Genomic DNA, 12,456 nt, shown 5'->3' with positions numbered 1-12,456 from the left:
TGGAGAGTGATTCATAAAATCCCAAGACCCTGTGACATGAAATTTATCTCCCTTCCTTGACTAAAATTTTTTACATTGGAAAGGACCCATCCATTATGTTTTGGCCTGATATGAACAGATTTAATACTATAGCATGTAGAGTTTCTTTTACTGGTAGCAAGAAACATAGCTTTTTTGTTTCTGGCAACCTTCTCAGACATAATTCTAATCAGAGCAGCTGTTGGACTCCTTCCTCAGAGTAGGACATTCCCACTCGGTGATTATCTCCATGTTGACCCATAACCCGCTGACAGCTGTCCCTCTGTTATCAGACAAATCACTTTCTGAGAGGCAAACAGTCCCAACACCTCATGGGATTTTCAGAAGGTTTGACCAAGTGGTGTTTTCTGCCACCTAAAGCAGCAGTAACTTCTGGAATCCATTATTTAAAAATATACAGCATGGGGACTTTCTCTAAGAAGCTTGGAAGGACTTTGCTGGAGGAAGTACAGCTCATTCAAAGGGTACCTCACAGGTCCCTTCTATGGTTATCAAGACTGCACAAAAGGCAAGTCAATGTGATAGAAGGTCAAATGTCTTGCATAAGCAATAAAAAACTACTGATGCCCCATTCCAACGCTTTGTTGAATAACAAAGCATATGAGCTATCATTTCCCTTTGGTAAATAGTAACTGTTCAATAGTAGTTGAATTTATGTAAGAAAACAGCAGTGGAGGGACATTTCCAGGAAGGAGCTGCCTAGAGCAATTCCTCATCATCAAGGGAGACAAATGTGTTCTTGAGCAGAAAGTACCGTGCAATGGCCAACACAGTCGTCAAGGGCACTGGCCACAGAGACTGATACAAAACCTCTCTGCTTTTAACAAGTCATGGGAAGCAGAGAGAACAGAAGGGACCAGTTCAAATGAATACCTTTGTCAAAGGGAAACTAATCACCTAAGTGTGAGATGGGCAACAATGGGCCATGTTGGAGTGTGGCAACAAAGGACAGATGGGGCACTAGGGTGTACAGCAGAGTGGGAGTCACAGCACAGCACCGCCAATAACATACCAAGCAGGCAACTGGGATGCATAAATAGGAGCCAGGCGTGCAGGAATTCAGAAAGATCTTCCGATTACATTCTGCACGCACAGACCCGTCCTTCCAAAATGCAGGCTTCCCTTCTCTCTTGCCAGCTCAGAGCACTGCTGAGAGGTCTCCTTTGCAGAGAGGAGAGAAAATGCCCTGGGCTGTCTTCACTGCTGTACTCTCCCTAGAGCCATGACAATTAACAGGCCCTGAGATCACCCTGTGTGACTGGGGTCTCTTCCTGTTAGACCTGCTTTGCAGGCTCATGCTGTGTTTTCCCAGCTGGGCCACGCTTCTTCTGATCCTGGTCCTAGCATGGCCTTGGCACAGAGGAGGTCTCTGGAACAAGCATCACCAGCTGATCTCCCAATGCTCTTGGGGAACTTCACAGACCACTACGTCAATCTGGAACACCATACACGTCCCCAACCTCAGTACCAGCTTGGCTTATTGTAGCAAAGAGCAGTTCTTTGAAAAGTTTCAAGTAGCTGAGCTAGAAAATGTGTCGATGGGATGTAACCACCAACAGCTGGCAACTTCACTCTCTGACCCAAAAGCCTGAAGGAGACAGAAAACAATGGGGCTCTGGAGTGACAATATTTTAGAGTGAAAGTCATCTCAGTATTCTGGAAGTAAACTAAACTGATTATTTTCATCTGAATAGTACAACCCCTAGGGGACCAATAGGGGGCCTCTCACTGATACCAGAGGGTAGACTGGGCCCAGATCAGATGCATGAAAGACTGGCTGAGCAGGAAATGAATGGCCCCAATCAGGATTGCTTGTTGATTAACAATAACCCAGTGGGTCTGTTTCATAAAAGCTGTGTTTACAACATCCCACAGCACTGCAGGTTTGAGAGAACAGACAAAAAGACAAGCCAGACTGTCCAATAAAGAAATTCAAAGTAATGTGTACTGTGAGTTAGCCCACAAGTGGCCTGTATTGAGAACACTACTGCTTATAAGCATCCCAGAGGATTAGAGGGCTTTTGTTGTTACTTTGGTTGTTGTTGTAAATTCAGCACTGCAGCATTTCCATAACTGGGGCCTCTATTATTGGCTGTTCTGCAGCCGAAATCCCTAAAAGCTGGATGCTGCATAGGGGCAAGCCTCACCCCTCTGTACCACAGCAGATGCACAAAGGTGGCCATGGTGGACATGCAGGTAAGAGGTCTTGGGATTCAGGTCTGCTAAAGGGACCTCAGCACTAAACCACTCTCACTGAGAAAGTCCTGAACTCTAGATAACATTGAAAATGCTACACCTGGTTTTCTGTCCTTGGTTTTTAAAGATCAGTCCCCAACCTCCTACTTCCAGGGCTTCCTAAAAGAAGTGATTTAAAAAACAAACAAACAAAGCTGTGTACAACAGGTGGCTCTTTTTCATTTCTATAAGGACAAGCTCTCATCTACTTAGGCAAACAGAACATCCAATAACTATACCTTCTCTGTTAACATACAGAAGGCAGGGTATGGTGTGCAATTTTCAAATGTCACTCTAAGGGAGACTTAGCAGAAAATGAAAAGGTCTAGAGAAGTAACTTACTGCCACAACAACACACAACTCCGGAAGCTGGCAGTAAGTTATAACCATAACCATGAAAGACAGCTCTTATCCACAGTCATATTATCTTGGGACTCCATACCAGGGGAGCAACTAGAATAAAAAGTGAGGTAAAGATATTTCCAGGTCAGCTGAGAGAGCTGCCAGCACATTTCAGGGACCACAGGGATACTCATCCAAACACCGCTGCTTAAGCCACATGTGGAGGCATCTATGCCCTCCTCCTTGGAAAAACTGACCTCTCTGCCACTTCAGCTGAGGGGACTGAGACCATGTGATCACAAATCCCCAAACCACAGATAAGCAGCCTGGGGACACACCTGACCTGAGGCAGGGCACCAGTAGGCTGACCAGAGACTCATGACTTTTGTGTCCAAGTGTGAAAAATGAGTTGAGCCAGAGGGTCTGATCCACAAGATGCAGAGCAGCTTGGAGGTGGGCACTAGTGCTGATGGTCCTACAGGTATGGGGCAGGAGCACCCACCACTGCAAGCCCAAACCTCATAGAAACCAAAGGTATGGGGCAACAGAAATGATGGCCACACTGTAGGATTAGGCAGGACACATGAGGAGAAGAGGGAAGGCACATTACAGAGAGGAGTGTATCTCCACTCCCAATGGCCTGGCTCCCTATTTCAGTCTCCACAGTGCACCTCTCTCCTTTTTCCCCCCTATTCTTGGATATCTGTGAGATTTCTGACTAAACCCCTAATTTATATGAGCTAATTGGAGACAGACTCTGTTCTCTTTGGTTAGAGCCCAACCAAAACGGTTATGTAAGAGTGCAAAGCCCCTTAACTGCTCGAATACCCCAGATTTTGCCCTTAGCCTCGCTCCTGTACCAACAAAAGAGAAGACCATATTTTGCTACATTTCCATTTCCTCAAAGCCCAATAATTTACAAACATACTTTGGGGGCAGGGGATCTCATTTTTCCAGATATGACATTTAACTGAATGAATGTAAGTCCATACAACATACCAAAAACAGTTCGTGTGAGGGTTTGGATCGTTTTTATTGAGGTGTCAAAAAAAATCAACATAATTCAGTTTTCCTAATGATCTAAAAGCTGAAAATCTGGCTATTGGGTAGTTTATTTGGGTTGCTAAACAAGTCAATTAGCTTTGTTTTCTCTTACTACTGTCACATACTCAGTCATTTAACAGGAAGATCTAAAAATGGATTTAATCTTAATGTCAAACTCCTGTCACATGCAGCTATGGCTTAGCTTGGGGAGAATTTATAACAATGGTGTTATAGTCAGGGGCAAAGATTGTGGCACTCTTCACACAATAACAATTGCTTAGCTGCCAAAATGCCCCCCACCATGCCAAAAACAATGAGTTATGGAGTTTATTTCCAATTTCAATTACATTGTACATCTGCTTTTGACCTTGGTGCCTCTAGGTGATTGGTCAAGAAGTCTGTGGCTGATTTCTGAACTGCCCGCAATATGGGCTTATTAGCCACAGATGTGGGCTTGGACAGTCAATGGTGACCGTTTCAGATTCGCTTTGCCTCATGGCCAAGAGCTACCCTGCAGCTTGCTGTGCCTGAACAGCACAGAGCTCTGATTGTACATTACGTAGGGCCATAGGGCCGTTCGCATTCAGCACAATGGACAGCAACAAGGCTGCGTGGAAGGTGAGGTGCTCGCCATCTCTGCACCCCCTCTTCATCGGGTTAAAAGTTTACCTTTCTTTGTTTCTCCCAAGCTTCGCTTGACCAAGAGAAAAATCAGTTGGGTGCAACAGAGATTTTTAAAACTCTACTGATCTAATTAAGTTCAGCCCCATCCCCTAGAGCAGGAACTGTGAATACTCTACCTAAGAAGGCTTCCTTAATTTCAGTCTTGTCTGTTCGCCGGATAATTTTCACCACACAAATAACAGCCAGGGGTGTGAGGAAAGAAATTGCCTGGAAAAAAATAACAAATAATCCCTTATGAGGACAGCAGTTTGCTATCAGAGGGCTGATTGATAATTAGTTCAAGTTTGTTTCATTTAGACTCACTAGTTGAATGATCTTACTGAACTCCTGACCTCAAACAAAGGAGGAGGATTTATATCTATACTTAGAGATGCTAAAGATTTAAAAAAAAATTGGAGGTCTGACTGTGGGTTATAACTGATTTGTAATTGCTGGGAGCCACGTTTAAAGTGGTGGCTTTTTAAACAGAAAAGAATAACCTACAATCAGGATGACTCATCTTTGCCAGCAGCCCCCTCACACCCTCCCCTGCAGAAGGGTGAAAGAAATCTTGGCCTCCCATCCCCAGCTCTCTTTTTTGGGGGGAGCATGTTGGACTTGCTTAGAGTCAATCGATTCATTTTCTTTGGTGTTCTTTTGTTGAATTTCATTTCCTCTGCAAAGCAGAGTTTAATCCTTTTGCTTGCCACCTCTCTTCCTTTCCTCCATGGCCTCTTCTCCTCTGGCCCAAAGCACACAAATGTGCAATAAATGTTTAATGAATCAAGCTGGTGGGATTCAGATGCAAGCAACACTCATTATAGAACCCACTATGAGGGACACCTGGGTGGCTCAGCAGTTAAGTGCTGCCTTCAGCCCAGGGCATGATTCCGGGGTTCTGGGATCAAGTCCTGCATCGGGCTCCCTGTGAGAAGCCTGCTTCTCCCTCTGTCTGTGTCTCTACCTCTCTGTGTGTCTCTCATGAATAAATAAATAAAATATTTAAAAAAAATAAAAAGAACCCACTATGAGGCAGGAACTACGTTTGGGTAGCATCAGGTACCAGCATCTCTTAAATCCTCATGATGGCTCTGTGACTATCTTTGCCAGGCTTAGGGACTAAAGGATGTGCCCAAAGATATAAAGCTGGTGAGTAGCAAGGCCAAGTTTTAGAGACCAGGTTTCCTGCCTGCCATATCTAGTCTTGATTTAGCATTCTACAATTAATAAGTTATTTTCAACATTCCAACAACCAAGAAAAAAAGTATTTCAGTTACTTCCTTATAACATCTCAGGCTAACAATATCAGAAGGGGCTAACTATCTTACAAATCCACAGCTGGCCTAATAGACAGTGGTGGGAAGGATGGGATGTGGAAACTATTGCTCACACTTTTGGAAACAGTGTTCACATTTTTGGAAATCTCCACCTGTACTCTAATGCAATGCTACTTTTTTTGGAAGGGGACTTTCTAATCGGGCTAAGGCATAGCTGGAAGACACTTTTCTTTTATATAAAGAGAAATCACCCAAATGACCAGAGTCTTTCAAAATGACTGGAGACACTCTACATACTTGCTACAACCAGACTTCAAGAGCTGAGCACATCTTGGGGTATCCCTTTTGGGAACTGTTTTTAGAAGCAGTTCATGAGACATGAGAAAACCCCTCTCCTTACTGGCCAGTATCTTTCCCACCATAATGGTAAACCAGGTTGACGAGCCTCCTTATCAGCTGTGGCCCTGAATGAATTAGCTGTTTAAACACCAAATTAGCAAGTCCTATCACCATGGAAGGTATTTGGAAGAATGTGGCACAAGTCTAAGGGCAGCTGTAGGAGAGGAGATTCAGAAGAATCTCATACAGAGAAACGGAGGATTTCCCCAAGGGTGACTGGAAAAGGCAAGACTCACTTGTGAGTTAATAGTTCCAGCAAATTGTGAAAGTTCCCATGAGAGCCTGGGTGGCTCTCACACTTCAAAAACAGTCGGGCTCACTACAATGCTGAGTTCCTCAAATATCCTCACAGGACATGTACATTTTGTAACAAGCATCTCAAATGATACTGATGCTGGTGCCTGCGTTAGGGTTTTGACTCACACACTCAGTGTTGAAAGAGTGATGACTGAAGCCCTTGCTTACTTAAGTCCAAAGTTATAGCTAAGGTCAAAAAAGTCCCTGGCAACTTGTGTCCTCTCACTTCAGACATGCAGACCAGGCCACACACCCTCCAACAGGGGAAAGCGGCTCACTGAACAGTGAACTGCACTGCAGTGACCCCACTGACAGTCACATATGAGAACAATGTGGGACTGAAGGAAACATTACAAGACAATCCCAGATGACATACTCTAAGGTTAGACTGAATAAAACCCCAGAAAAGATATGCGTTGGCAAGACTTTCCCTACTTCAGAGGCCGTCTACAGGAGATCCTGAGCAGGAGCGTACCAACCAAGAGGAGACACTGCAGGGGAGGTTGACAGCTCTAGGACTGTGAGTAGGGGTTAGAGAAGGCACTGGGGTGGAAGTGGCTCCAGGCTCACCCCTTGATGGCTAAGGGCATCTCCCTGAGCACTGCTCCCCAACCCAGCTCTTTTAACAGATCCTCACTCTGACAGCCCAACCAGACTGTACTTAATTTCACCTATTCTAGGACTTTCCCAGGTAGATGCACGTGGGTCTCTTTTCTAGAACCACTGACAAATCACTTCCAATGCTGGGCCAATCACAGCCAATGCTGGGCACCCTTGAGGGCCAGGGCTCCCCAGTTCATGAGCCTCACATGAGGGAATGCATCAGACCAAGCACCACAGCACCCACCCAGGCGGCCATAGAAATGTCTGCAAAAGACTGTGTAGCCGTCTTTCTCTCCTCCCCTCATCCTAATGACATTTGGGCTCTGGTCCCATTTCTTCTTCCTGAAAACATATTTGGCACATCTTTGGACAGCACAGGCTTCAAATCAGCATAGATATAGATATATTGATCGTGTGCTCCCTTTTTCATAAATATTTTCCAACTAGAAGATGGAGTTAAGAGATTAGCCCCAGAGGCCAACACATTAGGAAAACAACTATCTTCTGGGCCAAAGCACTTCTGAATTGAGTAAAAGAGAAATGAATCCCCCTTTCACCAAATGGAATTAAACCCCATGTACGCCCTTCCCACAACTCTGACACAAGCCTTTAGAGGCTGCCCTTCTGCTGCCTGAGCCCATGGAAATGAAAATGGACACAGACACGAAGGTGGGGAGTGATTACTTCTACTTCCAAACAGATGTAGAGACGGAGGACAAAATGGGCAGGCAAAATTTCTCCAGTACTGTTTTCCCCTCAGGTTAATTTTGCCATGGCTTAAAAATTTCTTTGAAAATCCTGGGAATGAGCCCAGTGGAAAGACAGGGAATGGTTATAAATGCTTATTAAATGGGACCCGAGAGAGACCAGAACAGTGCGTTCCAGCCAATCACTGCTGTGGGATGCAGGGAACAGACTGAACTCTCTTTAGACTTGCATTTCCCTCCTGTTATGAGAACAGGGCTGCTCAGTATATATACATAAGTTAGCTAACCAGGGCTAACATGTTCTGGAAACTTACTGAGGGCCATGGTCTGTTGTAGGAACGTGAGGCAAATTAACACACTAACGTGTCCTTACTTTATGGATGGGAAACTAAGGCACTGAGGGATGAAGCAACCTGCTGAAAGTCGCACAGCTAGTAAGTGGTAAATTGGAAATTTGTAACCGAACTGTTTAAATCAAGCTTTGTGCTTTTAACCACGGTGTTTTAGCAATTCTGACCTTAGAAGTAAGAAGCATTAATAAAACATGGTAAATGCTTTTTCTCTGGAGATGAAGGAGGAAGTTAAGGGAGCTCACATCCAGGAACATGGATAAGTCACAGAAATGTTAGTGGCAGCTGTCATGGGTTAAGCACCTACTACGTATAAGGGACTTTCCTCACAGTTCTCTAATCTCCTAACCACTCTGTTGGGGGAAACATTATCCTCCTTGCACTACAAAATGAGAACTCAGAGCAGTAATGTGAATTCCCAAAGGCATGCACCTGGTGGGCCCAGGACACCCCCTAACTGGGCTGCCCTCCTAGCTGGGCTGGAGTCTTGAATCACAGCAATCCTCTAAGCCCAAATGTTTCATCTTCCAGTTGAAGGAAACTGAGCTGAGATCATTTTTGCATTAAAGAACATTTTGTAAGCTACTGATTAAGTGTACTCCACAGAAACCAAATATCCAGATAATATATATAAACCATTAGGCAGGATCTGGTCCACAGCTGGTTTTGCATGATGCTAGGCTCCAGGCTGAGAAGCCAGAGCTCTGAAGAGGGAAATGTAGGGAACAGACTCAGATTAAGGAAAGCCAGATGCAAGCTCCAGCTCTAACACTTACCAGCTCTGTGACCATGAGCAAAGCACTCCACCTCTTCCCCTTGGGGCTCGGTCTCCTCACCCATAAGATAGGAATAATAATACCATCCATAACAAATATTGTTGCTAGGATGCAAATGCAGTAGCAGTTACTGAATGTTTCTTATGTCCCAAACGCTAAGCGAAGCGCTGTAAATCTATCACCTCATTTGATGCTCTCAGCACCGTGGCAAGGGGAGGGAAGTGTTATTAAAGACCCCTTTTTACAGACAAGGACACTGGGGCACTGAGAGAGGAGGCGATTCTCCTGTCACATAGCTAGAAAGTCGATCACAGGTTGTCCACTCTGGAGCCTGCACCACAGACCCATCCAGAGAGGCCAGCAGAGTTGGCATCCAGTGAATGCCTATTGTTGGCTACAATGTCGTTATTTCCCAGGGAAAATGGAACAAATGACCCAAACCAGTAAAGGAGTACCAGGGTCCTGAGACCACAGGTTTGGGAATAAAGCACTCTAAGTTCCAGCCCACTATGCCCTGAGGTCTGAGCAGTCAGGGACGAGGTCAGGGACAGGGAAGAGCCTACTTTGCCCAGGCTCCTTGCCACTCCCTACAGAACGGACATCTCCACCAAGGACCTGCCTTGTGCACTGACCAATGAAATCAACACAGGAAGTGCCTTTCTGTCCCCAGCCACTGCTGCACCCAGAAGGTGGGTCACCCAGAGTGATGATGCAAGGCACAGTGCTGTCAGGATGCTTCTGGAAAATAACAGACTAGCCAGACTAGCCTGTGTGAAGTGGGAGGGGCAGAAGTACACCAAGAACTCTGAATAAGCAAAGAGGCCAAAGCCAGAGCGCCCTGATGTTAGGATGTTAGCTAGAGAAGAGCTTGTCACTGAGGTTCATTCATATCAGACAAACAATGGGTGCAAAGTACCTTAATTTCTGGCATTTGACAGAAAGGTGTGCTGAAAAGTGCTTATAGAGACAACTCAGGACATGCAACGCAGACAGCTGAAAAAGCCATGCTGCGAGTAAACAATTACAGCCCATCATAGAGAAAAGAGCTGTCGAAGACTTTACCAAAAAGTCTAAAAATTAAACTGTCTATCACGAGCCAGCTTTGTCTCTTTTCCTCCCCTCCTTCTCCCAAAATTGACTTTCTGTCTTCCTTAGAAACATCCTACCCTAAAATAGGAAACCCTGTTATCGAATCAACACCATATGAAGAATATTCTACAGAAGTAATCTTCTGGACTCGTTGTGGCCAGGGCAAAGGACAGGTCTTGGGTAGATTTGTTTTTTAAGCCAAGGAAAGCAATTGGGGAACACCAATCATTCCTTCAGCTCATTACCTGAGTTACCTGTGACCATCCAATTCCTGTTCATGTCTGTGTCCCCCATGAGACAGGAAACCATATCTTGTTCAGCTGTGTACCTCCATCCCCCAGCACCATGTTGGGCTCAGGCAGGTGCTTTGTAACTGTCAGCTGAATTAAGTAATAATCAGCTAACCTGAAGCTTCTCCACAGTCTGCTTCCTTCTTCTGCCCCCCTCACACACGGATACCCTAAACACACTCCTGTTCACTGGGCCCACATGGCCCCTGCTCTCCGGTGTCTGTGCTTTTACACACCAGGTCTTCTGCGTGCGATCTGCTACTCACCACCTCTCCATATACCCTGAGCCCCCATGGAGACATCACAGTTGAAAGGAGCTGGCATTCAGATCTGGGTCCAGCAACTGGTGGTATATAACCTTGCACAAGCTGCTAAATCCCACTGGGGTTTCATTTTGTCATTGAAATAATGGGTTCACAAAAGTGCTGACCTCAACAGATGTGAGAGGGACTATCTGACATGCTGCTGTAAAGTGGAAAGCACAATTCCTGTATTCAAGAGATGTTGGTGGTTGTTGTTACTGCCATGGTGATGATGATGATGGTGATGATGATGATAGTGGTGGTAATGGTGCTGCTGCTGCTGATGATAATGGAGGTGGTGATGGTGGTAATGGTGTTGATGATGATGATGGTGGTGGCGGTGATGATTATGATCATGGTGGTGATGGTGATGATGATAATGGTGGTGATGATGACAATGATGGTGGTGGTGATGAAGCTCACTAAAAGTGTACTCAAGCCTCTAGTATTTTCTAGATTCTGTTTTGTTTAGAGTACCATCTCCCCCAGTCACCTACAAGACCCTTAAGGATAGACCTTCCACATCTGATTTGACTTCCTATCACCTGAAGCTCCTATGGATTTCCTTACCCACAGCAGGCTCCTGGAAGTGTTCCCTGAATGTACAAAGACACAACTACTAAGACAGCAAGCAAAGAATATACTAAGAAGCAAAAACCAACACAAACTAAGTCTTCCTACACCAAAAAGCAGATTTTCAAAAATGCTATGATAAATCCCACACTCAGGAACAAACCATGACCATATCTTTTGAATAGGGAGCAGCCTTCCATAAAGGCAGGTAATGGTTTGTGAACATCTAGGACATGTTAATTCAAGATTCAGTATATGTGAAAAGAATTCTCAGTCTCTCTGCTCAACAGGAACCCAGAATCATCAAGGGAAACAAACTCTTAGAACTAAAACTAAACAATCCAACCACATTCAACTTCCAGGTTGACAGACATAGTCATCTTAGCTGACAGTGCCAAAGACAGAACAAATGAGGGGGGCTCCCTGGTGTCGTTATCACCATTCACTCTGCTTAACTTAATTCCGTACCATTCTGATACTATTTTTGTGACATCTGAACAAGTGGCTCATCTAAAATACACATGTGCATGCACACACACACACACACACACACTTCCAGAGGCCTAATTTCCCAATCAAAAGACATCTGGGTTTTTACCAGCTGCCTTTCAACAATGCTTTGATTAGAAAATTAAATAAAAGTTTGCCTTTGGATTAAAACATTCCAACCAAAAGTAAAACAGACCCCAGGATTTTATGTATTAAACAGCAAAACTTGAGCTTTCTAAGGAAATCAACATAGTTTTAAAGAACAATATAAAAGCATGTTTTATTAGAGTCTTCCATAAACATTTGAAGGTTTTAAAGAATCAGAGCGAACAAATGATATTTTATATTAAACTCAATAAAATCCAAGTGACAAAGCAGTTTTCCTCTTTATGTTACATGTATTATAAATGTATCTACCACTTTCCTTGTGTTATTATGGAATTGTATTAAATCTTGTGAGAAAATGAATGAAACGTATCCACTACTATTAACAAAACAGAAGGTTGAACTTATCTCATTTGGGGATTCAAGGGTAGGAATCAGGATTTGAGGCTGAATACACTTCTATTCTCTGAGAATCACAGAACTGAATAACTCCTTTACTGCCTCCTAACCATCCCTGCCAACATGCAAATGTGCCCCCTCCTATCCGTGTCTGCAGCCAGAATATTTGTGGCATTTGTATCTAGACTTCAAAACATTCCATTGTTCATAAATCTAGGACACAGCCACAAATTTCCCACAATATCCCATATGAACACTCATCTCCAAATTGTGTTTTATAGCACATAAAATGTGAAATCTGTGAGGAATGGGGGTAAGTGGTAAGTAGGAGCTTCCCCTTCTCAAAACCATGGAGTAAACTAGTGAGACACATACCAGTTCCTTTATTTCTAGGATTTATAGAAGATTTGAGTAAGAGCAGAAATGGAAAAAGTCTAATTTTCATACTCAAGTGTTAGATAATGCCTGAACTCTTCA

The 12,456-nt window shown here is 44.2% G+C and overlaps 1 protein-coding gene across 4 annotated transcripts in view; it reads right to left on the bottom strand.

Annotated features, from left to right (window-relative positions):
- Positions 1-12,456, bottom strand: part of PLPP4 (phospholipid phosphatase 4) — a 118,211-nt gene that overhangs the window by 61,156 nt on the left and 44,599 nt on the right. For 3 of the 4 annotated variants that reach the window (XM_038578973.1, XM_038578974.1, XM_038578972.1), the window contains exon 3: positions 4,461-4,551. The exons of the other annotated variant lie outside the window; for it this stretch is intronic. In XM_038578973.1, the coding sequence (XP_038434901.1) occupies positions 4,461-4,551 (91 nt within the window). The remainder of the gene's footprint in view (positions 1-4,460; positions 4,552-12,456) is intronic. 4 annotated transcript variants of the gene reach the window in all.

The sequence above is a fragment of the Canis lupus genome, chromosome 28 (assembly GCF_011100685.1).
Source record: "Canis lupus familiaris isolate Mischka breed German Shepherd chromosome 28, alternate assembly UU_Cfam_GSD_1.0, whole genome shotgun sequence".
Taxonomy (NCBI): Eukaryota; Metazoa; Chordata; class Mammalia; order Carnivora; family Canidae; genus Canis; species Canis lupus.
The sequence above is the reverse complement of the archived record's forward strand: the minus strand, read 5'-3'. Positions and strand labels throughout refer to the sequence as shown.